This window comes from Dictyostelium discoideum (assembly GCF_000004695.1).
Source record: "Dictyostelium discoideum AX4 chromosome 1 chromosome, whole genome shotgun sequence".
NCBI classification, from domain to species: Eukaryota; Evosea; class Eumycetozoa; order Dictyosteliales; family Dictyosteliaceae; genus Dictyostelium; species Dictyostelium discoideum.
In genome coordinates, this window is record NC_007087.3 from 3,067,920 (window position 1) to 3,090,419 (window position 22,500).

Consider the following 22,500-nt stretch of genomic DNA (forward strand, 5'->3'; position numbering starts at 1 on the left):
TCAATTGAAAATTCTTTTTTATACGTTAAAAATTTCATATATTTCAATGATGGTTTAGCTATACAACAAAAAAAAATTTTAAATGAAATTAAATTTGCAAATGATATTCAATTCTCTTTTGAAGGTGGTCCTTGGAAAAAGCCAACAACCTTTACTTATTATTTTTTAAATCAATTAAATATAAATTTAATAAAAAATAAAAAAAATAAAAATAAAAATAATAATAATAATTATAATAATAATAATAATAATAATAACAATAATAATAATAATAATAATAATAATAATAATAATAATAATAATAATAATAATAATAATAATAATAATAATAATAATAATAATAATAATAATAATAATAATAATAATAATAATAATAATAATAATAATAATAATAATAATAATAATAATAATAATAATAATAATAATAATAATAATAATAATAATGAAATTAATAACAATGAAATTAATAATAATATTAATAATAATATTAATAATAATAATATTTTAAACTTTAATAATAATGAAAGATTAATAGATTTAAATTGTAAAGGTTTTGTACCATGGACTTTGAGATTAAAGAATATTGAAAAAAATAGTACAACATTATCACCATTTTCAGTGGAATATCATTTACATAATTTAAATGAAGAAAATAAAATAACTTTTTCAAAATTGATTAAAGATGTTTCACTTTCAACAAACACAATCATTTATTTTAATAGAATGAAATTATTAATTAACCTCTCACAACTACCAAGTGATTTACTAAATTATATGCATTATGAATATTATAGAATATTGGTTCAAATTACTCATTCTTTTGTTCAAAAAAATTCAACCAATAACAATAATAATAAAAATAATAATAATAGTAGTTCATATGATTTTAATGAAATTAGATCTGCCAAAGCTTATGGTTTAGTTTATTTTTTTTCACCTGCCCTATTTTATTATTCATACAACGAAACAAAGGAATTTGATTTTAAAAAATCCAGAAATACAAATAATAATAATAATAATAATAATAATAATAATAATAATAATAATAATAATAATAATAATAATAATAATAATAATAATAATAATAATAATAATAATAATAATAATAATGTTAATAATAATGATCCAAATAATAATAATAACGACTCAAATAATAAAGATCCAAATAGTAAAAATAATAATTAAAAAAAAAAAAAAAAAAAAAAAAAAAAAAAAAGGTTAAAGTATAAATAAAAACTAAAAAATAAAGTTTTATTAAAATCATTGTATATTGTATTTTTTTTTTTTTTTTTTTTTTTTTTAATTATAATTTTTTTTTTTTAGTTATAATTATTTTTTTTTTTTTTTTTTTTTTTTTGGTTTACTTAACTTTCATACTTTTTCTTGAAAATTGACTCTTGTAATTTTGGTGTTATCAAAGTGGTGGAAAAGTATTCTTTTATTTTAGTTATATTTTAAAAAAAAAAAGTGTGAGGTGATAATATTTTATTAGAAAGTGATCATATGACCTTTCATATCACCATAGATACGTTTTTTTTTTTTCCTTGTCGGCGGGTTTAAAAAAACTTTTTTTTATATTAATTTCCAATTAAAATAAAATTTTTTTTTTATTTTTTTTATTTTTTATTTTTATTTTTTTAGGAAAAAAAAAAAACAAAACTAAAAAAAAAATAAAAATAAAATAAAAAAAAAAAAAAAAAATAATTAAACTCAAAATACAAACAAATCGAATTAAATATAGATAATAACAAAAACAATTAAATTAATTAATTAATTAATAAACAGTTTGGTTATAATAATAAACAATTCTGCAAATTTTTATTTTTAGACCAAAAAAAAAAAAAAAATTGAAAAAAAAAATAAAAAAAATAAAATAAAATTCATTTTCTTTTCAAAAAACTGTAAGAATAGAATGTTTGTCCAAATGCAACAAAAATAATAATAATAATAATAATAATAATAACATAATAGTGCAACCACTCAAATTGTTTTTATCATTTTTTTTTTTTTTTTTTTCTATAAATTATTTTTAATATAAAAAAAAAAATAAAAAAATAAAAAATAAAAAAATAAAAAATAAAAAAAAAAAAAGTAAAATAATAATAACACACAACTACCAAATAACATCAACATCAAAAACAAAAACAATACAACTTACATCTATTAATATTTCTTAGTTTTAAAAAAAAAAAAAAATTTTGTTTTTCTTTTTCAGTATTATTATTTGAATTTTTAACAAATCCATCACTCACACATAAATAAATCACACACACACACACACACATAAATAAATCACACACACACACACACACAACAACCCATAATTACCGAATTATAATTTTTTTTTTTTTTTTTTCTTCTTTAAAAGCCAAAAATTTCCTACCCCCATACATATTAATTTTAAAAAAAAGATACATAAAAAAAAAAATAAAAAATAAAAAAATAAAAAATAAAAATAAAAAAAAGTCAAAAAAATATAAATAAAAATAAAATACATATATATATACATATATATATATATATGTATATTTATTTATTTAATGTATAATATTTAATACAAAAAATAAAATATTCATTTATAAAAATTAAAATTTAATTTGTATTTTATTACTCACTTTTTTTTTCTTTTTTTTTTTTCTTTTTCTTTTCTTTTTTTTTTTTTATATTTTAAAAATAATTTAGTGAAGGAATATATATCAGAGTAACATTAACTTAAAAATTTTTTTTTTTTTGGAAAAAAAAAATAAAATAAAAAAATAACAAAAAAAAAAAAAATAATAAAAAAATAAAATGGAAAAAACTGTAACATTAGGTGAGCAATTTTTTGGAAAAACCAATATATCATTTTCTATAAGTTATATTGGTATGGTATTTTTTTTTTTAAAAAAAAAAAAAAAAAAAAAAAAAAAAAAAAAAACTTATAAATTTTCCAAGTTATTAATTTATTTCTCAATTTTATAATAATTATTATTTATTGTTTTTTTTTTCTTAAAAAATTTAATTAAATTTATAAAATATTTAGATAATAATGGGGTTTCAAAAACAATTGAAACATCATCATTAACATCAAATTCATCAACAGCACCACCAACACCAAAACCACAACCACCATGTCCATATGATCATTTGGTATTAGTTGTACATGGTATTGGGTCACATGATAAAAATTGGGTAAAAACTATTAAAAAAATGAATAAGAAATTCTCAAGTATCTTTTATAATATGCAAAATGAAAACTTTGATAAACGTGTTAAATTCATAGGTACAGAATGGCATTCGGCAGTACACACATCAATGGATGATGAAACCTCATTAAAAGATGTAACACCAAAAATTGGAATTCCAACTGTTAGAGCATTGATTGATGATACATTAATGGATTTTGTAATGTGGGCAACACCAACATTTGCTGAACCAATCTATAAAGAAGTAGCCGATCAATTAAATTCTGAATATAGTGCATTCATTAAAGAATATCCAACGTTTAATGGAAAAGTTTCCATTTTAGCCCATAGTTTGGGTAGTATAATTACCTATGACATTTTAACAAATCAACCATCATCATCAAGTAATTCTGATACATCCTCCACTTGTATACCTAAATCAGCATCATCAATTAGTATACCCGATGAAAATGGTGCAGAGTGTATTGTGCGTGGAAATATTGATCTTTGGAAAAGTATAAATAATTATGATGATGAGAAAAAAGAGATATTTCATTCAAGTTTTCAATTTGTTGAATTGAATTTCCCAGTTTACAATTATTACATCATTGGTAGTCCAGTGGGTGCATTGTTATCCTTAAGAAAACATAAACAAGTTCCAATTCCCAAATGTGAAAATTTCTATAACATTATCAATATATATGACCCAGTTAGTTTTTTAGTTGAGCCATTAATTGATAAAAGATTCATTGGTCAAGAAATGCAATATGTTCCAAAATTCACTAAAAAACTATCAAAATTACCAAAGAAATTTAGGTCATCAAAAAAAATTGATGCAATGATTGTAAATACTCCAAATTCTTTAAGTACTCATACCTCACCTTGTTTATTATCTGCTCAACATCAATTACAAAATGTATCAATTGTAACACCTTCAACTATGATTCAACCAATTAATTTAAATACAACAGCAGCAACAACAACAACTTCAATAACAACCACATCAACATCATCAACAACAACAACAACAACAATTGATAATAATACAAATAGTAGTATTAGTAGTGGTAATGGTGATGATACTTCATCTTCATCTAGCGATGATGAAGATGATGATAGTGGTGATGGTTCAAATTCTGGTTCATCCTCATCATCGTCAGCAACAAAATCAAATCTTCCATTAGCTGATATATCTCAATTCTCTGGATGCAGATATGATTATGCAATGAGACCTAAATTTCATATCACTGAATTTGGTCCATGGTTGTTAACTGCTCATTCAAGTTATTTCCTTTCAAAAGAAGTTTTAAATTTTATTGGTTTAAATTTAAATTAAATTTAATAATCCAAGTAGTAATAACAAGTAATAATAATAATAATGCAATCAAAAAGCAAATTTGCTTTAAATCTAATATTTATTTATATATATACATTCAATCTTATTTATTTATTTAATATAATTTTATTTAGTTTTATTTTTTAATTAAAAAAAAAATAATAAAAAAAATAAAAAATAAAAAAAAGTATTCAAAAAAAAAAAAAAAAAGTATTCAAAAAAAAAAAAAAAAAAAAAAAAAAAAAAAAAAAAAAAAAGATATCTTTGGTGTGAAAAGATTTGGGCGGGTGGGAAAAAAAACCGCTTTAGATATTTATTTTTTTTATTTATTTTTTTTTCAAAATGATGACCCAAGCAACACTGTTTTTTTAGTATTTTTTTTATTTTTTTATAAATTTTTTTTTTTTTTTTTTTTTTATTTCTGTTTCTAATTTCGTATTTGGTTTTTTTTTAATCATAAAGTAAATTATATATTTATTCCTACACACAGGAAAAAATCAAAAAAAAAAAAAAAAAAAAAAAAAAAAATGGAGGCAAATAGTAATGGTGGTGGAAGTAGTAATTCATTTTTAGATTTGAAAAAAGAAGGAAATAGTTCAAATGGTGGCGAAAAAGTATTTGTTACAATCGGACAACATAAACTTGATTTAAAAATGAAAAGTGCTAGAACTTCAAATATTCCAGATTTACAAGATATATCAATTGAGCATCAACCACCACCTCCACCTTGTCCATATGATCATTTAGTTTTAGTTGTCCATGGTATTGGTAAAGTAAGTTAATATAATTTTAATTTTAATTTATATTAATATAATTTTATTTTTATTTTTTTATTTTTTATTAATTTTTTTTTTTTTTTTTAACAATAATAGCATGATTCAGGATATTTTGAAATGATTGAAAAATTAAATAAAAAATTTGATAAAATGTTTGCATATGGTAGTAATTGTGGTATGAAAAGAGTTAAATTTATTGCAATTGAATGGCATTCAGTTATTAGAGAAGATTTAGGTACAATTATACAAGATGTAACACCAGCATCAACACATGCAAAATCATTACCAAAAGCAATTAGAGCAGCAATTGATGATAGTTTTATGGATTATGTTTTATTTAATGATTTTGAATTTTCAAAGAAAATCTATACCGAAGTTACAGATCAATTAAATAATCAATATATGGAATTCTTAAAAACTTATCCAGCATTCGATGGAAAAGTATCATTATATTCCCACAGTTTAGGTTCACTCATTTGTTATGACATTTTAACTAATCAACCAACCGATGCATTATGTCAATCAGATGATCAAAGACAATTTGTAAAAGATGGTGATAGTAATATAGCAAGTTGGAAAAAATTTAGAGCATCTCAATTACATCAAGAGAAATTACAACATTTGGATGTAAATCCAATAAAAAGAGAATTCAAACATCCACATAGCTCAACTTTCTTACCATTGGTTTTTCAAACTTATAATTTATTTACAACTGGTTCTCCAATTGGTATAATTTGTGGTTTACGTCGTTATAATCATTTTCCAATTCCTTCAGTTATTAATTGGTTTAACATTTACAATATTTGTGATCCAGTAGCTTATTTAATTGAACCATTAATTGATAAATCTTTTAAACAACTTCCAACTTATTTCCTCCCAAAATTTAGAACTGGTTCAAAAAAAAAAAGTAATAATAATGGTGATTCCTCTTCAGAAGATGAGTTGGAAAGTTTATTTATAAATAAAAGAGCTTCTTCAACTTTAACTGATGAGGTTAATGGTAATAATTATAATAGTAATAATAGTAATGTAGATCAACCACCACCACAACAACAACAACAACAATCTCAACAATCTCAACAACAACCACAAAATCCAGACTCTTCAAAAGATGAAAAACCATTTTCAAACTATAGATTCGATTATGCAATTAAACCTACTGGTATTCATATTTCTGAATATTCACCTTTATTAACTGCTCATTCTGATTATTGGATGGCCGGTAATGTTTTATATTTCATCGGTAATAGTTTAAAATAATTATGGAAATTTGTATTTTTAATAATAAAAAAAAAAAAAAAGAAAAATAAGATTTAAATTTAAATTTAAAAAAAAAAAATAATAATAATAATAATCTTTATTAAATATTATGCATAAACTGTATTAATGTTTGCATTTATTTTTCTTTTTTTTTTTTTTTTTTTTTCTTTTTTCTAAAAGAAATTTTACTTTTATACACTTGGGGGTTTCTTTTTTTTTTTTTTTTTTTTTTTTTTTTATCCAAAACAAAAAAATCTTTTAAAAAAGGATTGTTTTTTAAAATCATTTCCATCATTTTGATCTAAAGAAATTATTGAATATCCATCCTTTTCAATATAATCAGCTTCATTTAAATCTTCATCTTTTGGTGACTCTAATTCCAGAATCTGATCTCTTTCCAATATTTTTAATTTTTCAGTTTCTTTTTCATTTTTATTATTTTCATTTTTAATTTCATTTTCATCATCCACTATAATTGATGAAACTAATACCTCTTGTTTAAAATGAGTTTCTTGATTGGATATTATTACTGATTTATTATTAGAATTTGTGAATATTACTTGATTAGCTAAAGGGATTTCATTTATATCATTTTCTTTATTTTTAAAATTATTGTTTTTATTATTTTTTTTTTTTAATTCCATTTTCATTTTATTTTATTTTTTTTATTTTTTTTTCTTCTCCTTTATAACAATTATTATTATTTTTAATTAAATCAAACATTTTTTTTTTTTTATTTATCGAGTTTTTTTTTTTTCTTTCACTTTTTTTTTTTTTTTTTTTTTTTTTTTTTGTCCAAAATTAAATATAACTTTAAAAAAAATTATAACCCTTGTTTTTGATTAAATGTGACCACGTTGCACCTGTTTAATTATTTCGTTTTTTTTTTTTTTTTTTATTTTTTCAAGATTTCGTCATTTTTATTTTTTTAATCTAAAAAAACTAATCGAAAAAAATAATTTCATTCTTTTTTTAATATTAATAAATTCTATTAATAAATTTTATTTTAGAAAAATATAATAATATAAATATTACTAAAATAGTTTTATTTTAATTTTTAATTTTTATTTCTTAATAGGTTTTGTTTTAATTTTATTTTCTTTTATTTATTTTTTTTTTTTTTTTTAATTATTTTTTATTATATAGTTGTTTAATTATTTTTAAAATTTTTTTTACATTTTTTTACTTAATTTAAATCTAGAAAAATAAAAAAGAAAATAAAAATCAAGAATTATGATTGTTTTTTTTTGTGTTTAAATTCTATGAATTATTTTCATAAAAAAATCTTTTTTTTTTTTTAAATTTTTATGACCCTCATAATTTTTTTTTATTTTTTTTTTTATTTTTTTTTTCCAACCAAATATAATAAATACAACTACATATACAATTAAAGATGATGGAAGAAGAAGAAGATAATGAGTTAGATTTAAGTATACCAGTATGTTATTAATTTATTAATTGATTCATTAATTGATTTATTTATTTATTTATTTATTTATTTATTTATTTATTTATTTATTTATTTAGGACTAATTTTTTTTTTTTTTTAAAAAAAAAGGTAAAATCATTATTAGAGGATATCTCATGTCCAATTTGTTTAAATTTTATAGAAGAATGCTCAACACTTAGTTGTGGTCACAATTTTTGTCACAAATGTGTTTCAGAATGTATAAATAGAAATCATAAATGTCCATTATGTAATAAAACAGCACTAAAAGAGAATATATATAGAAATCATCAATTTGAAAAAATTATAAAAATTATACGTATAGAAAAAGAAAAATCAAAAACTATTTATTATGATAATTTAATTTCTGGTGCATCAAATGGAAAAATAACAACAACAACAACAACAAATAATAATAATAATAATAATAATAATAATTCAAATGATAAATTATTAAATATTAATGAAGATAATTCAAATTCATCACCAGTTGAACAATTATTTAAAAAATATTTAAAATCATCATTAATTTCATTTGAAAGTCATTATCAAGATTTATCAAAACCCTATAATGATAATGTAAAGAAAATCAATTCTAAAATGCAAGAGAATATTGATAGAGTTAGTGCTAATACCAACACAGCATCAATGAGTGAAATATTAATTGACCAAATTAGAAAAGAGTATCAAATTAAACAAGATAAATTAAAAGAAGATTTTAAAATCTCAACCAATTATTTATTATCATCATTGGAAGATTATTTAAAGAAAGCGGCAGTACCACCATCATTTATCAATATTTATACAAGTATTATGATACCTGAACGTGATATAATATTTGATCATTGTTCATTTAAACCAACATCATGTCTATCGGATATTCGTGCAACTCTAGTTGAGAAACTTAATAATCGTGGTGACAAATTTCAATTCATTTCATTCAATGACGATTCTCATTTCGTAGCTTTAAAACCCACAAGTATGTTAATCGATGGTAGTGATAGTAATGAAATTAAACTAATCGATGAATTGAAACCACTTTACTTTTATCAAATTCCTCAAGGTTCAAAGATACAATTACGTGGTGGCATTCAATTAAAAGGTGATATACCAAAAGAATGTTTCAAAAAACTCTTTGTACCAGATCAAAATATGACTATGGATTATTATCGTTGTGAAGATTGTAAAGTAAATTGGATTTGTAAAAATTGTTCAGAATTTTGTCATAAAGGTCATAAAATAGTTAGTTACATTTTAAATCATAAACCAGCTTATGGATGTTGTTATGATGAAAAATTTAAATGTTGTAAATTAATAAATAAATAAATTAAATTAATAAATTAAATTAATAAATTAAATTAATAAAAGTTTTTTATTATTTTTTTATAATTTTGAAATTGGTTTATATGAACAATTTTCAATAATTGTTGCAGTTGCTTGACCAAAACCAATACACATTGTTTGAAGTGCGTATTTTTTATTTGATCTTTCTAATTCATTTACCATTTTAGTCATAAGAATACAACCAGTTGCACCTAATGGATGACCATGTGCGATTGCACCACCATTTGGATTAATTTTATCTAAATCAATATTTAATTCCTTTTTCCAACCTAAAACTACAGATGCAAAGGCTTCATTAATTTCATATAGATCAATTTGATCTTTAGTGAGACCACTCTTTTCCAATGCTTTAATAGTTGCTGGAATTGGACCTAATAGCATATATTCTGGATCAGAGCCAACTACTGTACAAGTTACAATACGAGCACGTGGTTTTAATCCTAATTTCTTAACTAAACGACCACTAACCAATAGGACAGCAGAAGCACCATCGCTGATTTGTGAAGCATTTGCAGCACTAATCTTACCATTTGGCTTGAATGGGGTTTTTAAAGTTGACATTTTCTTATAATCTACTGGAACACGAATACCTTCATCTTTATCAACAACTTTACCATCTTGAAGGGTGACTGGGATGATTTGGTCTTTGAAATAGCCTTTCTTTGTTGCGTTATCTGCTAATTCGTGAGATCTACCAGAGAATTTATCGATTTCATCTCTTGTTAAATTATATTTCTCTGCAATCATTTCAGAGGAAACACCTTGATGAAGTACTTTGAAATTAAAACCTTCTACAAATTTAGGATTATCTAATTGCCAATCACTGCCCATTGGTACTATACTCATCATTTCTACACCACAGCCAATAACAATATCCATATCACCTGATCTAATTGCTTGCGAGCCAAAATGGATAGCTTGTTGACCTGATCCACACATTCTATTTAATTGAACACCTGGCACATTGATTGGTAATCCGGCTTTTAATGCTGCAAATCTTGCTATGTTTGCACCTTGTTCTCTTAATGGTGATACAACACCACAAATAACATCTTCAACTAATCCTCTATCAACATTTGGATTTCTTTTCATTAATTGGTCCAGTGTATATGATAATAAATCAATTGGTTGTATTGAATGTAATGATCCATTACTATATCCTCTACCAATTGGTGTACGAATACAATCAACTATATAAACTTCATTTGTTGTTGTTGTAGTCATTTTTATTTAATAAATTTTTTATGTGTATTATTTTAATTTTTTTTTTTTTATTATTATTAAAAAAAAAAAATTAAATTTCAAAAAATAAAAAAAAAACAAAAATTTTAAAATAAAATTTAAAAAAAATAAAATAAATATCTCATGTTGCCATTTTTTACCAAAATAAAAAATAAATCAATTCTTTACAAAAATTAATTAAAAACAAAAAATAAATTTGATTTTCTTTTTACTATTATTTTTTTTTTTTTTTTTATTACCAAAAAAAAGTATAATTCATTTCATTTTAATTTTAATTTTGTTTTTTTAATAATAAAGCTAAAAGATCAAAGAAAACTTGGAAGAGGAGATTAAACAATTTTAGTTTGTCTTTTATTTTTTTTTTTTTATTTTTTTTATTTTTTTTTTTCCTTTAGAAGATAATCTTTTAATTCTTATTTTGATATTTATAGTTATTTAAAGTTAAAGAAAATAAAACTACTGGTAGTGAAGATAATAATTCAGATAAACCGGCCAAAGCAGGTGGAATTGTAAACCATGGATATAAAATACCACTTGAAAGAGGAATACCTAAAAGATTATAGATGAATGCCCAAAATAAATTAAATTTAATAGTTTTGAAAATTGATTTTGATAAATCAAAACAAACCAAAATATCATTTAAATCATTTTTTAGTAATATAACACTTGATGATTCAATTGCAATATCTGTACCATTTGAAATTGAAATACCAATATCTGATTGAACCAAAGCTAATGAATCATTTACACCATCACCAACCATTACAACAATTGATTTATTTTTACCATTATTACTATTATTATCACTGCCACTACAACCAACACTGGCACCATTAAAACCATCACCACCATCAGTACCACAACAATTATCTTCAGTTGTATTATAACCTTGTAATTTTCTAACGATATTGAATTTATCAATTGGTAATGCTGAACCAATAATATTACCCGAATTAATATTTAATTGTTCACCAATTGATTGAGTTGCTCTTTTATTATCACCACTAACTAACCAAACATCAATACCATTATTTTTTAATTTTGAAATTACTTTTTTTGCTTCTGGTTTCAATTTATCAGATAATGAAACTAATCCAATAATTTTCTCATTCATTGATACTAAAATTACTGTTTTCCCTTGATTCTCTAATTTATCAATATCATTTTGAATCACTGAATTAATTATAACTTCCTTTGATTGACTTTTTGATAGTTGTGATGATGACGAAGAGCAACAACCTTTCTTACAATCACTACCATTGCTAATAGAAGTTGGTGGTGGTGCTGGACAACAACCTTTCTTACAATCACTGCTATTGCTAATAGAAGTTGGTGGTGGTGGTGGTAATGATGGACAACAACCTTTCTTACAATCACTACCATTGCCAGTAGAAATTGGTGGTGCTGCTGCTGCTGGACAACAACCTTTCTTACATTCACTGCCATTGCTAATAGAAGTTGGTGGTGGTGGTGGTGGTGGTAATGATAGACAACAACCTTTCTTACAATCATCAGATTTTGAATTAATTAATTGACTTGATTGTAATGGTGATTGACAAGAATCAATTTTATTATTATTATTTGATAATTGTTCAACAATAAAAGATTGATTACCAACCATAATTTTATTATTATTAATAAAAGAAATAATACCTTTTCCAGGATGAACTTCACTATTTGTTGGTTCTTGTAGTGCTTTTTCTAAAGTGAATTGTTGAATTGCATATTGTTTAATTGATTTACCAATTAAATGTTCACTTGATAATTCAGCGGATGCAGTATAGAAAAAGAATTGTTTTGGTGAAATTGATTGATCATATATTGAGAAATGATTTATATCGATTTCACCAGTTGTTAAAGTACCAGTTTTATCAAATATGACCTTGTTGACTTTACTTGCCAATTCAATTACTTGACCACCACCTTTGAATAGAATACCAAATTTCTTTGCACCAATTGCACTACCAACCATAATTGATGTTGGCGTTGCTAATGAGATCGCACAAGGACATGAAATTACCATTAATGACATACTAATTTTAATTGCAAAAGTGAATGCTGATTGATTATCAGTGGCAATGACAACATTATAGTGAATTAAACAAAACCAAACTATAAATGTAATTATTGAGCATATTAATATGGTTGGTACGAAATAAGATGCAACTAAATCTGCATAGTTTTGAAAGTTTGGTTTAATTGATTGACTCTCTTCAACCAATTTAATAATATTTGATAATGCTGTATCATTTGAATGTTTTGTAACTTTAATAATTAAACAACCCTTTTGATTCATTGTTCCACCAAAAACGTAATCATCAATTCTCTTATAGACATGATTTGCTTCACCAGTTATAATTGATTCATCAATATATCCACCATTACCTCTAATTATAATACCATCAGTTGGAATCTTTGTAAATGGTAATACTTTTAAAATATCACCTTTTTCAATTAACTCTTTTTCAATCATTATTTCTTGTTCACTACCTACATCTTTATTATTATTATTTGATAATAGAATTGCATTTGATGAATCTAATTGTTTCATTTTTTCGACTAATACATTTGATGCTTTTGATTTTGCTAAGTGTTCTAAATATCTACCAAGAATAATTAATGTTAAAAGTATAACACAAGTTTCAAAGAAAATTGGACCATTATAATTCAATGAGGAGAAATGATTTAAAATTAAATTAATTAGAGAATAAAAGTAAGCAATCGTACTACTTGTCATAACTAATAAATCCATACTACATTTTCTTGCATAAATCAAAGTTTTCCAAGCTGAAATATACAATGGTTTACCACAATAAAATTGAATTGGTGTTGCAAATGATAATAATAATAAAATTGACATTGTAATACCTTTACCAATTTCAAATTCCATAACTTCTTTAACTGATTTAATATTTGGAAAAATATATGAAATTAAAATTGTTGGTATAAATAATAAAATACAAAACATTAATAATGATTTTAAGTTATTATTATTATTATCTTTTGAATTATTATTCTTATTATTGGAATTATTATTATTATTTAATTTTGTATTTGGTTGAATTTTAAAATTATCACCAAATATAAGTTGGATTTCTTTTAATAGATTACGTGGTCCAATTTTATCAGTATCATAAACAATTGTAAGTTTATCATTAACCGAACCAGATTCTTCGATAGCATCTAAAACACCATCAATTGATAATTTAATATTTTCAATTAATTGATCATTTAATATTGTTGTTAATGTTGAAGTTGGTGATAATGATATGATTTCAATTGTAATTTGATTTGAATTTGATGATTGACCATGAACTTGTTTACCAACAAATCCAATATTTTCAATAACTTGTAAGATTTGTTGTGGTTGTATAATCATTGGTGAATAATTAATCTTACATTTACCAGTGAATAAACTAGTTTGAATTTCATTTACACCTGATAATGATTTCATTTTTTGTTCTAATGTAGTTACACAATCTGCACATGTCATACCTGAAATCATTAAATGTAATTCAACTTTTTCTAATGATTTTGATAATGTTGATGATTGAGATGATTTTATACCTGTTGAATTTTTAAAATTATTTGTTGTTGTTATTGGTAATAATTCAATTGATACATTATTATTTGTGGATAATCCTTTATTATCCCTTTCTTCTTGTTGTTCAATATCCACCTTATCTTCATTCAATTCACTATAGCCAACTTTAAATCCAAATGTTCCACAAGTTTTAGAAAACATTGTTGCAAAGATACGTTTCTTTCTTTGTTGATCACTATTGTAATCATTGTTATTGTCATCTGATGATGAGGATGAACGCATAAAACTAAAGTTTGGTACTCCTACACTATAAGTTAAACAACAAACTTGTTTACAACAATCAACTTTACAGCAATGGCCTGTTACACAAATGTTGCAACAGTATGTTTTGGTTGATTCTACTTGTTGTTTTGGTTGTTCAGTTGGACAACATCCCTTTTTACAACCAATATCATTGGTTTCAGTTGTTTTTGATGATGATGAGCAACATCCTTTTTTGCAACTACCTTTATCATCCTTGGTGATCATTTTTTCATCATCGGATGGAGTTGGACAACAACCTTTCTTACAATTGTCATTGGATGTAGTTGTTGTAGTTGTTGTAGTTGTTGTTGTTACCACTGGTGAAGAAATGGTATAATCTTTTTGAAAGTTTGGCTCCATAATGATGGCACTGTTTAAACTATCCATATCCAATGAAACAATTGACCCAACATTAGAATTTGATTTGTAATTTTTAGGAACACCATCATCATCATCTTCTTCTTCATCCTCGTCTTTGTCCCTATCTTCATCATTGTTTGTTAATAATGATTTCTTTTCACCACAACATCCCTTTTCGCATTGTTTTTTTGTTTGTAATGTTGGTGGTGGTGATGGTGGTGTGATGAAAATTATATCATCTTGGTTATCATCTAAAACTACTTTTGAGTTATTATAACTATTGGTGAAGATAACTTGATTAAATAATGGGATACCTTCATCATAATCATAATTATCATCTTCTCCTTTAAAGTCTCCCATTTTTTTTTTTTTTTTTTTTCTATTTCTATAAAAAAAAAAAAGTATACTTTTTTCTTTTTCTTTTTCTTTCTTTTTTTTTTTTTTTTTTCTTTTTTTTTTTAACACAGAACACTGATTATTATGGAGTCGATTTCTTTAATAATAAAAAAAAAAATAATAATAAAAAAAAAAAAGAAATTTTTAATCAAAAAATCTGAATTTTCCAAAAAAAAAAAAAATAAAATTTTTATGCGTTTATATTTAGTTTTTATTTTTAGTTGTGCCACGTTGGGAATTGCTTCTTTTTGGTGGTTATTTAATTATTTAAAAAAAAAAAAAAAAAAAAAAAACAATATTACAAATATAAAAGAATAATTGAAGTTATATTATAAAATAAATAGATATTAAATATCAAAAAAAAAAAAACCTAAATAGGTTTTTTTTTTTTTTTTTTTTTTTTTTTTTTTTTTTTTTTTTTTTTTAATTTTAAAATTATTAAATTCTGATTAGAAATAGAATTTTAATTTTTTTTGTTTTATTTTATTTATTTGTGAAATGTCAAGAAAAAAAAATAGATAAAATAAAAAAAATAAAAAAAGATCAAACCAAATCTTGGATTTAAACCCTGATAGTATTCATGTCACTGTCAGTTGTATAAATCAGTATGATGCATCCATTGTTTCATATCTTTTACAACAAATGTGGTTATGTTATGGCCGTACAATATAAAAACAATATCAAAAAGTTGGAAACCATCTGAGAATTCAGAGTTCTAAGAAAGTGAAATGGTGGTAATTTAAAAAAAAAGAATTTAATTCCAGAATTAATTTAGGATTTAAAATTAAATTAAAGATGTAAAAACTTATAAAAAAGATATTTTTTAAAAAATCTTTATTTTTATTGTTTTTTTTTTTTTTAAAATTGTAAGATATTTTTTTTTTTTTTTTTTTTTATTAATATTAAAGTTTTGGAGAAGTTTTTTTATTATTATAAGAAATTGAACCAATAATCATTTCATCATTAACACCCCATGAATTTAAATCATTATAATTGGCACTACCATATGAACCCAATGATTCTAATAATGATTTTGTATTTTTAGAAACACCTAAACCTTTATCAATTTTAAATAACATTAAAAAATCATTAGTTTTTAATTGGCAATATCTTTTACATGATAAAAGATTTGAGTTATTATTAACTTTACTACACCATTCATAAAATGGCATTTCTTTACAACCAAACTGTTTTTTTAATGTTGATTCGAATAGAGAATCAAATCTTTGCATTTCACCATTAATATTATAAATTGAAGTTAATTTTGATAATTGTGAATTTGAGGAATTCCAACATTTTTCATTTAGAATTACATTCATAATATTTTTAGAAGCCCAAGTAATTGGAGAAACCAATACATTAATATCAAGTGTTGGATAGAAACCAATTTCATGACTTGACAAAAACAATGTTTGAAATAAATCATGAGCACCAATACTTGTGTATGGATTAACGAATAAGACTGGTGATCTAATAATCATGGCAGGTATATTAAACTTATTGGAGGCATTCATCAATAGATACTCTGATACGATTTTACTTTGAATATAACCACATGATTCCTTTTCAAGATTATCAATTAATGGTAATTGAACTTGTTCATTAAATTCTTCACCTTGTTTTAGCGTATGATTATTGAATACTGAAAATGAAGAAATAAATACCATTTTAATTGGTGGTTGAACACTAATTGAGAGTTTAATCATTTCTCTAATACCATTGACATTTATGGTTTTCATTTTTTCATAATTTGATTCCAAATTAATATTGGCGGCAGAGCTTATAATTAAATTTACATCATTGGCCAAATCTGCATAGTCGAATATTGAAATCCCAAATTTTGGTTTTCTTAAATCCCCACCGACAACTTCAATCTTTAACAATTGATTTGGTGTGAGTTGATCATACAATTTATGTTGTTTTAAATTATTTAAAATATCATCAACTGGGTTACCCAACTTCTTTTTATTTCTTAATAAACAATATACAATTGTACAATTTGGTAATTTTAATAAATAATAAAGTAAGTATGCACCAAGGAATCCAGTTGAACCAGTTAAAAACACTCTTTTTTCATCACCATCATAACTTTTATTTGGATTTTTGGTTTGATCACTTTTTAATGGTTTAAATGATGAATCCAAATTCATTTCATTTTTCCAATATTCAATTCTATCATATTTAATTGTTGCTGATGATGTAATTGTATTAATTATATTATTATCCATATTTTTTGGTTTTTTTTTTTGTTTGTTTTGGTTTTTTTTTTTTTGGTTTTGTAAAAGTTTAAAATAAAAAGATTTTTTAATTTTAAATAATTTTTTTAAAATAAAAAAAAAAAAAAAAACAAAAAAAATAAAAAAATAAAAAAATAAAAATAATAAAAAAAAGATATTTTTGAAAAAGTTTTGTTTGTTTTTTTTTGTTAAATGACACGTGGCTATTAAAAAAAAAAAAAAAAAAATATTAATTGGATCACAAGATTTTAATGTGATTGAACTTTTTAATTAATTATTAATTTAAATGAAAGTGCAATTTAACTACTCATTAAAAAAAAAAAAAAAATTTCAAAGATTAAATAATTAAAAAAGATTTAAAAAGATTAAAAAAATAAAAAAAATTAAAATAATTAAAAAAATTAAAAAAATAAAATAAACTGTTTTCTGTTTTGGGGTTTGGTTTTAAACAGATTTAAAAAAATTTTAAAAATTAATTTTTATTCAACCCCCAAAACTTTACCAATAGGAGCCCAATTTTAATTATTTTTTTAATCATATTAATTACTGTAGCTACATTTTTTTATCAATTTTTTTTTTTTTTATTTTAATTTTATTGTTAAATTAAAACAAGTTATATAAAAATAAAAAATGGGGAACGAGATTCAAATTCAAATCGACAATTATTCATCTATAACCTTTAACATTTTAGTTTTTTTTTTTTTTTTTTTTTTTAATTAAATAATTTTTTCTTTATCTTTTGACCAAGCATCAAATTTAACGTTAAATTAATAAAAAAAAAAAAAATAAAAATAATACTTTTAAATTTATTAATTGTTGTTATTTTATTTTATATCGTTTATTATTAATGTGAATGAATTAAATAGAGAAAATTAAAATAAATATATTGATCAATTTGTTTCCTTCTATTTATTGTGTACTTCATAATATTAAAATAAAAAATCAATCAGAATTAAAAAAAAAAAAAAAAAAAAAAAAAAAAAAAAAAAATTTCATTCAATAAAAATAAAAAATCTTTTTTTTTTTTTTTTTTTTTTTTTTTAAACTAATCAAAAAAAAGAAATCGGTGAGATAAATAAATTTCTAATTTAACTGAAATTTCAAAAAAAAAAATAAAAAAAATATAACAATTTGATTTGTTTTTTCATTTAATTTTATTATATTTTATTTTATTTTATTTCATTTATTTTTTATTTTTTATTTTTATTTCTATTTTACCATATTTTATTTTTATTTCTATTTTACCATATTTTATTTTTACTTATAGATAATCCAAGGTATTAAAAAAGTAATAAAAAAGAAAAATAAAAATAAAAAAAAAAAGTAAAACAAAAATAAAATAAAAAAACAATTATAACCTTTGGATTAAATTAAAAAAAAAAAAAATTTTATTTGAAAAAAAAAAATAAAAAAAAAAAAAATAAAAATTACATGATATCATGTAATTTTTCTATTGGAATTCCCTTTTATTCATATAAAGATCTGAAAAAGAATTTTTTTTTTTTTTTTTTTTTTTTTTTTTTTTTTTTTTTTATTTTTAATTTTTTTTATTTTTATTTTTATTTTTATTTTTTTTTTTTTTTTTAATTCAATCCAACATAAATGTAATAATAGTTTCATTTTTAGTCAGGATACCACTGCATTTAAAAAATAATATTGAAATAAAAATAAAAATAAAAATAAAAAAAATAAAAGATCTATCCATGTTTGGCTATAATTATATATTTATATAATATAAAAATAAATAAAAAATAAAAATAAATAAATAATAATAATAACTATAATAACAGTAATAATAAAATGTATAATTTTTTTGATAGAATCAAAGCGCCTCTAGTAAGTATATTTTTTTTATATTATATAAATATCTTTTTTTTTTTTTTTTTTTATTTTTTTTTTTTTTCATCACCTATTTTTTTTTTTTTACTAATTATTTATTAATATTTTTAAAAATAAAAAAAAGTCGGAATATAAAAGGTATGCAGCGAATCATAAGAAAGATGATGATTTTACAGATATTGAGGATAAAATAAATTGTGGACAATTTCCGAATGAATATGGTAGTAATGCAATCGAGTTACCAAATTCACCTACATATAATAATAATAATAATAATAATAATGGTTCACCAAACGTTTTAAAACAATCTCAATATATAAGTTTTATAAATCCATTATCATTACCATCATCATTGATACCACCACCACCAAATTATACATCACAACAAAATCTAAGTGATGTAATGAGTAATAATGGTGGTGGTAGTGGTGTTGGTGTTAGTAGTAGTAATAATAATTTAAATTTAAGAAATACGACAGTATCAATGACATCACCTAGAAATGTACCAATAGTTACATCACCTCGAAATATTACAATCTCACCTACTGCAAATATAATTTCTGTACCTGCTGAAATTTCACAATGTAATGATGTACCGAATTCAATTGGTTCACCACCAATTGAAGTTGAGCAATCACATTTAGTACCAAATAGCGAATTAAATAACAATAACAATAATAATAATAATAATAATGAAAATGTTGGTGAAGAAGATTTTCAATCATTAATGGATCAATCGAATAAATTACAAATTCAAATGCAAATGTTAATGCAAAAAATGCAACAAATGCAACAATTGAAACAACAATTAAATTTAAAACATTCATCAGCCACTAATATATATGTACCACCAAGACAAGTTAGAGTGTCTGGTCAAAAACCACCAATTAGACAAAGACAATTTCAAATGAGACCTCCACAACAATCTCAACAACAATTTTTCGATTTACCAATTCAAGAGCATGAACATGATATACCCCATTCAAAAAGACAAGAATTTGAAGATTCATTAAGAAACACTACAACTGCAACAACAAATTTTAATGAAATTGAAATGCAAAATTTAAACCAAACTTCAAGTAGATTTGGTAATAGTAATACATTTTATAATCCAAATTTTGTGAACCATAGTAGTGGCAGTTTAGATGAGTCAACCATAAATGTTGATTCACAATATCAACAACATGAAAAAGATAAAGATAATTCAAGTCAATTATCAAAAACTACAATGACCACATTACCAATAGTTTCTCCACCACAAGTAAAAGGTGATGTGATTTTGAATATTGATGATGAAAATGGTAAAACCATTATTAGTACAACAACAGTAACACCAACAACAAGTCCTCATGGTTTAGTTGGTGATGATTCTCCAACGACAACAACAATAAAAGGTGGAGAAAATGGTGGTTCACCATCAGTTGATGGTGGTGGTGGTGCTATAATTGATGGTAGATCAACAATTAAGATGGTAATACCAAAGATAAAATCAAAATTTAATAAAGAGAAAATGCAAAGATTTAAAAAAGGTGTATTTCAAATATTGGCACCACCAACTCAAAATTTACCAGTTCATATAGTTGATCAAGAGTTGACAGAAAGTAAGGTGGTACCATTTTTAATGGAACTTGGACGTGCTTTGACAATGTCTGGAGTGCCATCGAATAGATTAGAATTTGAGTTAACTTTAATTAGTACTACTTTTGGTATAGATGGTCATTTCTTTACAACACCAACTGGTATTTTCTTTTCATTTGGTTCACCTCATTCAATTCTTTCACCATATACTCATTTCCTTAGAATCAATTCCACCGATTACAATATGGAACGTATGGTTAGATTGGAGAGATTGGCCGATAAGGTTATCTATGGTGAAGTTAGTTGTGTTGAAGCATTGGAGAAGTTAAGAAAGATTCTAGCAAAGAAGCCATTGTACAATATCTATCTCACAACTTTTAGTTATATAATGTCATCATTCACCATTGCCTTCTTTTTCGATGTTGGCTGGGTCGAGGTTGGAGCTTGTTCAATCATTGGATTCTATGTTGGCCTTTTATGTCTACTCTCGAGTAAAGTGTCTTTGGTTGGCAGAGTTTTGGAGGCCTTGTCATCTTGTGGTGGAGCAATCATTGCATCGTTGTTCAATTGCTACATTTCGCCTATCCCCATATTTACAGTGACCCTGGGCGGCATCATATCGTTGTTGCCTGGTTTAGGCTTGACATTGGCCGTAGCGGAGATTTCAACTAGAAATCTGGTTAGTGGCACCTCAAGATTGGTTGGTGTTTTCTCTTGTTTATTGCAATTAACTTTTGGTATTGCGTTGGGTACGAAATTCTCAGAGGTAGTCATGCCAGTAAGAGACGAAGTTTTACCTGTAACTTTCCCTGATTGGGTAATGTTTATTGTAATTCCGTTCGCTGCCATTACATTTGGTGTTCAATTAAAAGTTCATTGGAGAGAATTTTGGGTTATCATCATCGCTAGTTACATTGGTGTAACCGTTGGTAATTGGGGTAGTAAATATTTTGGTGATGTTGGTGCTTTCTTTGGTTCAGCTGCAATTTGTGCTCTAGGTAACCTTTACTCAAGATTAACAAATATTTCTGCGGTCGTTCCAATTATGGCGGGTATTATTTTACTGGTTCCTGGTAGTATGGGTGTTAAAGGTATCGTTTCAATCAGTGATGGTGATATTTCCGGAGGAATTGATTTCATTGGTGGTATGTTTATGACTGCTGCAAGTTTAACAATGGGTTTATTGGTTGCAAATTTAATTATTGCTCCTCCAAAATCGTTCTAAAAAAAATAATAAAAAAAAAAAAATCTCTAACATTTTAAAATTTATTCAATTATTTGTTTTAAATTTAATTTAATTATTGCTTCTCCAAAAATCATTCTTAAAAAAAAAAAAATAATAATAATAAAAAAAGAATAAAAATAATTTTCTTATCTGCAAAACAAAAAAAAAAAAAAAAAAAAAAAAAAAAAAAAAAAAAAAAAAAAAAAAATCTTATTTTATTAAATTTATTCAATTATTTGTTTTAAATTAAATTTCAAAGTTATTTATTTATATTAATTTAATTTAATTAATTTGCAGAAAGAAATAAAATTAATTATTTGAAAAGAAATTATGAAAATAAAAAAAAAAAAAATAAAAAAAATCTTTTCCTTAAAGCGGAGGAATTTTGATTGTGGGGGTTGGTGTGTGAAAATTTAAAAAAAAAAATTCAAAAAAAAAAAAAATAAAAA

At 22.8% G+C, this 22,500-nt stretch overlaps 9 protein-coding genes across 9 annotated transcripts in view; 5 read left to right on the forward strand and 4 right to left on the reverse strand.

Annotated features, from left to right (window-relative positions):
• The window catches only part of DDB_G0269582 (hypothetical protein), a gene marked incomplete at both ends in the record, with an annotated part of 2,895 nt that extends 1,710 nt beyond the window's left edge, over positions 1-1,185 (forward strand). Inside the window, one exon of the mRNA XM_640998.1 lies at positions 1-1,185. This exon is cut by the window's left edge and continues 1,710 nt beyond it. Within this exon, the coding sequence (XP_646090.1) occupies positions 1-1,185 (1,185 nt within the window).
• A 1,605-nt stretch (positions 1,186-2,790) lies between these two features.
• DDB_G0270566 (DDHD domain-containing protein) lies at positions 2,791-4,500 on the forward strand (the record flags this gene model as incomplete). Its single annotated transcript, XM_640999.2, has 2 exons — positions 2,791-2,863; positions 3,023-4,500. 2 exons carry the CDS (start codon positions 2,791-2,793, stop codon positions 4,498-4,500), a joined length of 1,551 nt encoding a protein of 516 aa, XP_646091.2.
• Positions 4,501-5,027: 527 nt separating this feature from the next.
• DDB_G0269584 (hypothetical protein) lies at positions 5,028-6,536 on the forward strand (the record flags this gene model as incomplete). Its single annotated transcript, XM_641000.1, has 2 exons — positions 5,028-5,273; positions 5,373-6,536. The coding sequence occupies 2 exons, from the start codon at positions 5,028-5,030 to the stop codon at positions 6,534-6,536; spliced, it is 1,410 nt and encodes a 469-aa protein (XP_646092.1).
• Positions 6,537-6,772: 236 nt separating this feature from the next.
• DDB_G0269586 (hypothetical protein) lies at positions 6,773-7,186 on the reverse strand (the record flags this gene model as incomplete). Its single annotated transcript, XM_641001.1, has 1 exon — positions 6,773-7,186. One exon carries the CDS (start codon positions 7,184-7,186, stop codon positions 6,773-6,775), a length of 414 nt encoding a protein of 137 aa, XP_646093.1.
• A 743-nt stretch (positions 7,187-7,929) lies between these two features.
• Positions 7,930-9,309, forward strand: DDB_G0270568 (hypothetical protein; the record flags this gene model as incomplete). Its single annotated transcript, XM_641002.2, has 2 exons — positions 7,930-7,974; positions 8,095-9,309. The coding sequence occupies 2 exons, from the start codon at positions 7,930-7,932 to the stop codon at positions 9,307-9,309; spliced, it is 1,260 nt and encodes a 419-aa protein (XP_646094.2).
• A 57-nt stretch (positions 9,310-9,366) lies between these two features.
• DDB_G0269588 (hypothetical protein) lies at positions 9,367-10,551 on the reverse strand (the record flags this gene model as incomplete). Its single annotated transcript, XM_641003.1, has 1 exon — positions 9,367-10,551. One exon carries the CDS (start codon positions 10,549-10,551, stop codon positions 9,367-9,369), a length of 1,185 nt encoding a protein of 394 aa, XP_646095.1.
• A 424-nt stretch (positions 10,552-10,975) lies between these two features.
• Positions 10,976-15,136, reverse strand: DDB_G0269590 (P-type ATPase; the record flags this gene model as incomplete). The annotated part of the gene is made up of 1 exon (XM_641004.2): positions 10,976-15,136. The coding sequence occupies one exon, from the start codon at positions 15,134-15,136 to the stop codon at positions 10,976-10,978; it is 4,161 nt and encodes a 1,386-aa protein (XP_646096.2).
• A 938-nt stretch (positions 15,137-16,074) lies between these two features.
• Positions 16,075-17,400, reverse strand: DDB_G0269592 (hypothetical protein; the record flags this gene model as incomplete). The annotated part of the gene is made up of 1 exon (XM_641005.1): positions 16,075-17,400. The coding sequence occupies one exon, from the start codon at positions 17,398-17,400 to the stop codon at positions 16,075-16,077; it is 1,326 nt and encodes a 441-aa protein (XP_646097.1).
• A 1,809-nt stretch (positions 17,401-19,209) lies between these two features.
• Positions 19,210-22,051, forward strand: DDB_G0269594 (hypothetical protein; the record flags this gene model as incomplete). Its single annotated transcript, XM_641006.1, has 2 exons — positions 19,210-19,245; positions 19,373-22,051. The coding sequence occupies 2 exons, from the start codon at positions 19,210-19,212 to the stop codon at positions 22,049-22,051; spliced, it is 2,715 nt and encodes a 904-aa protein (XP_646098.1).
• Between the last annotated feature and the right edge of the window lie 449 nt (positions 22,052-22,500).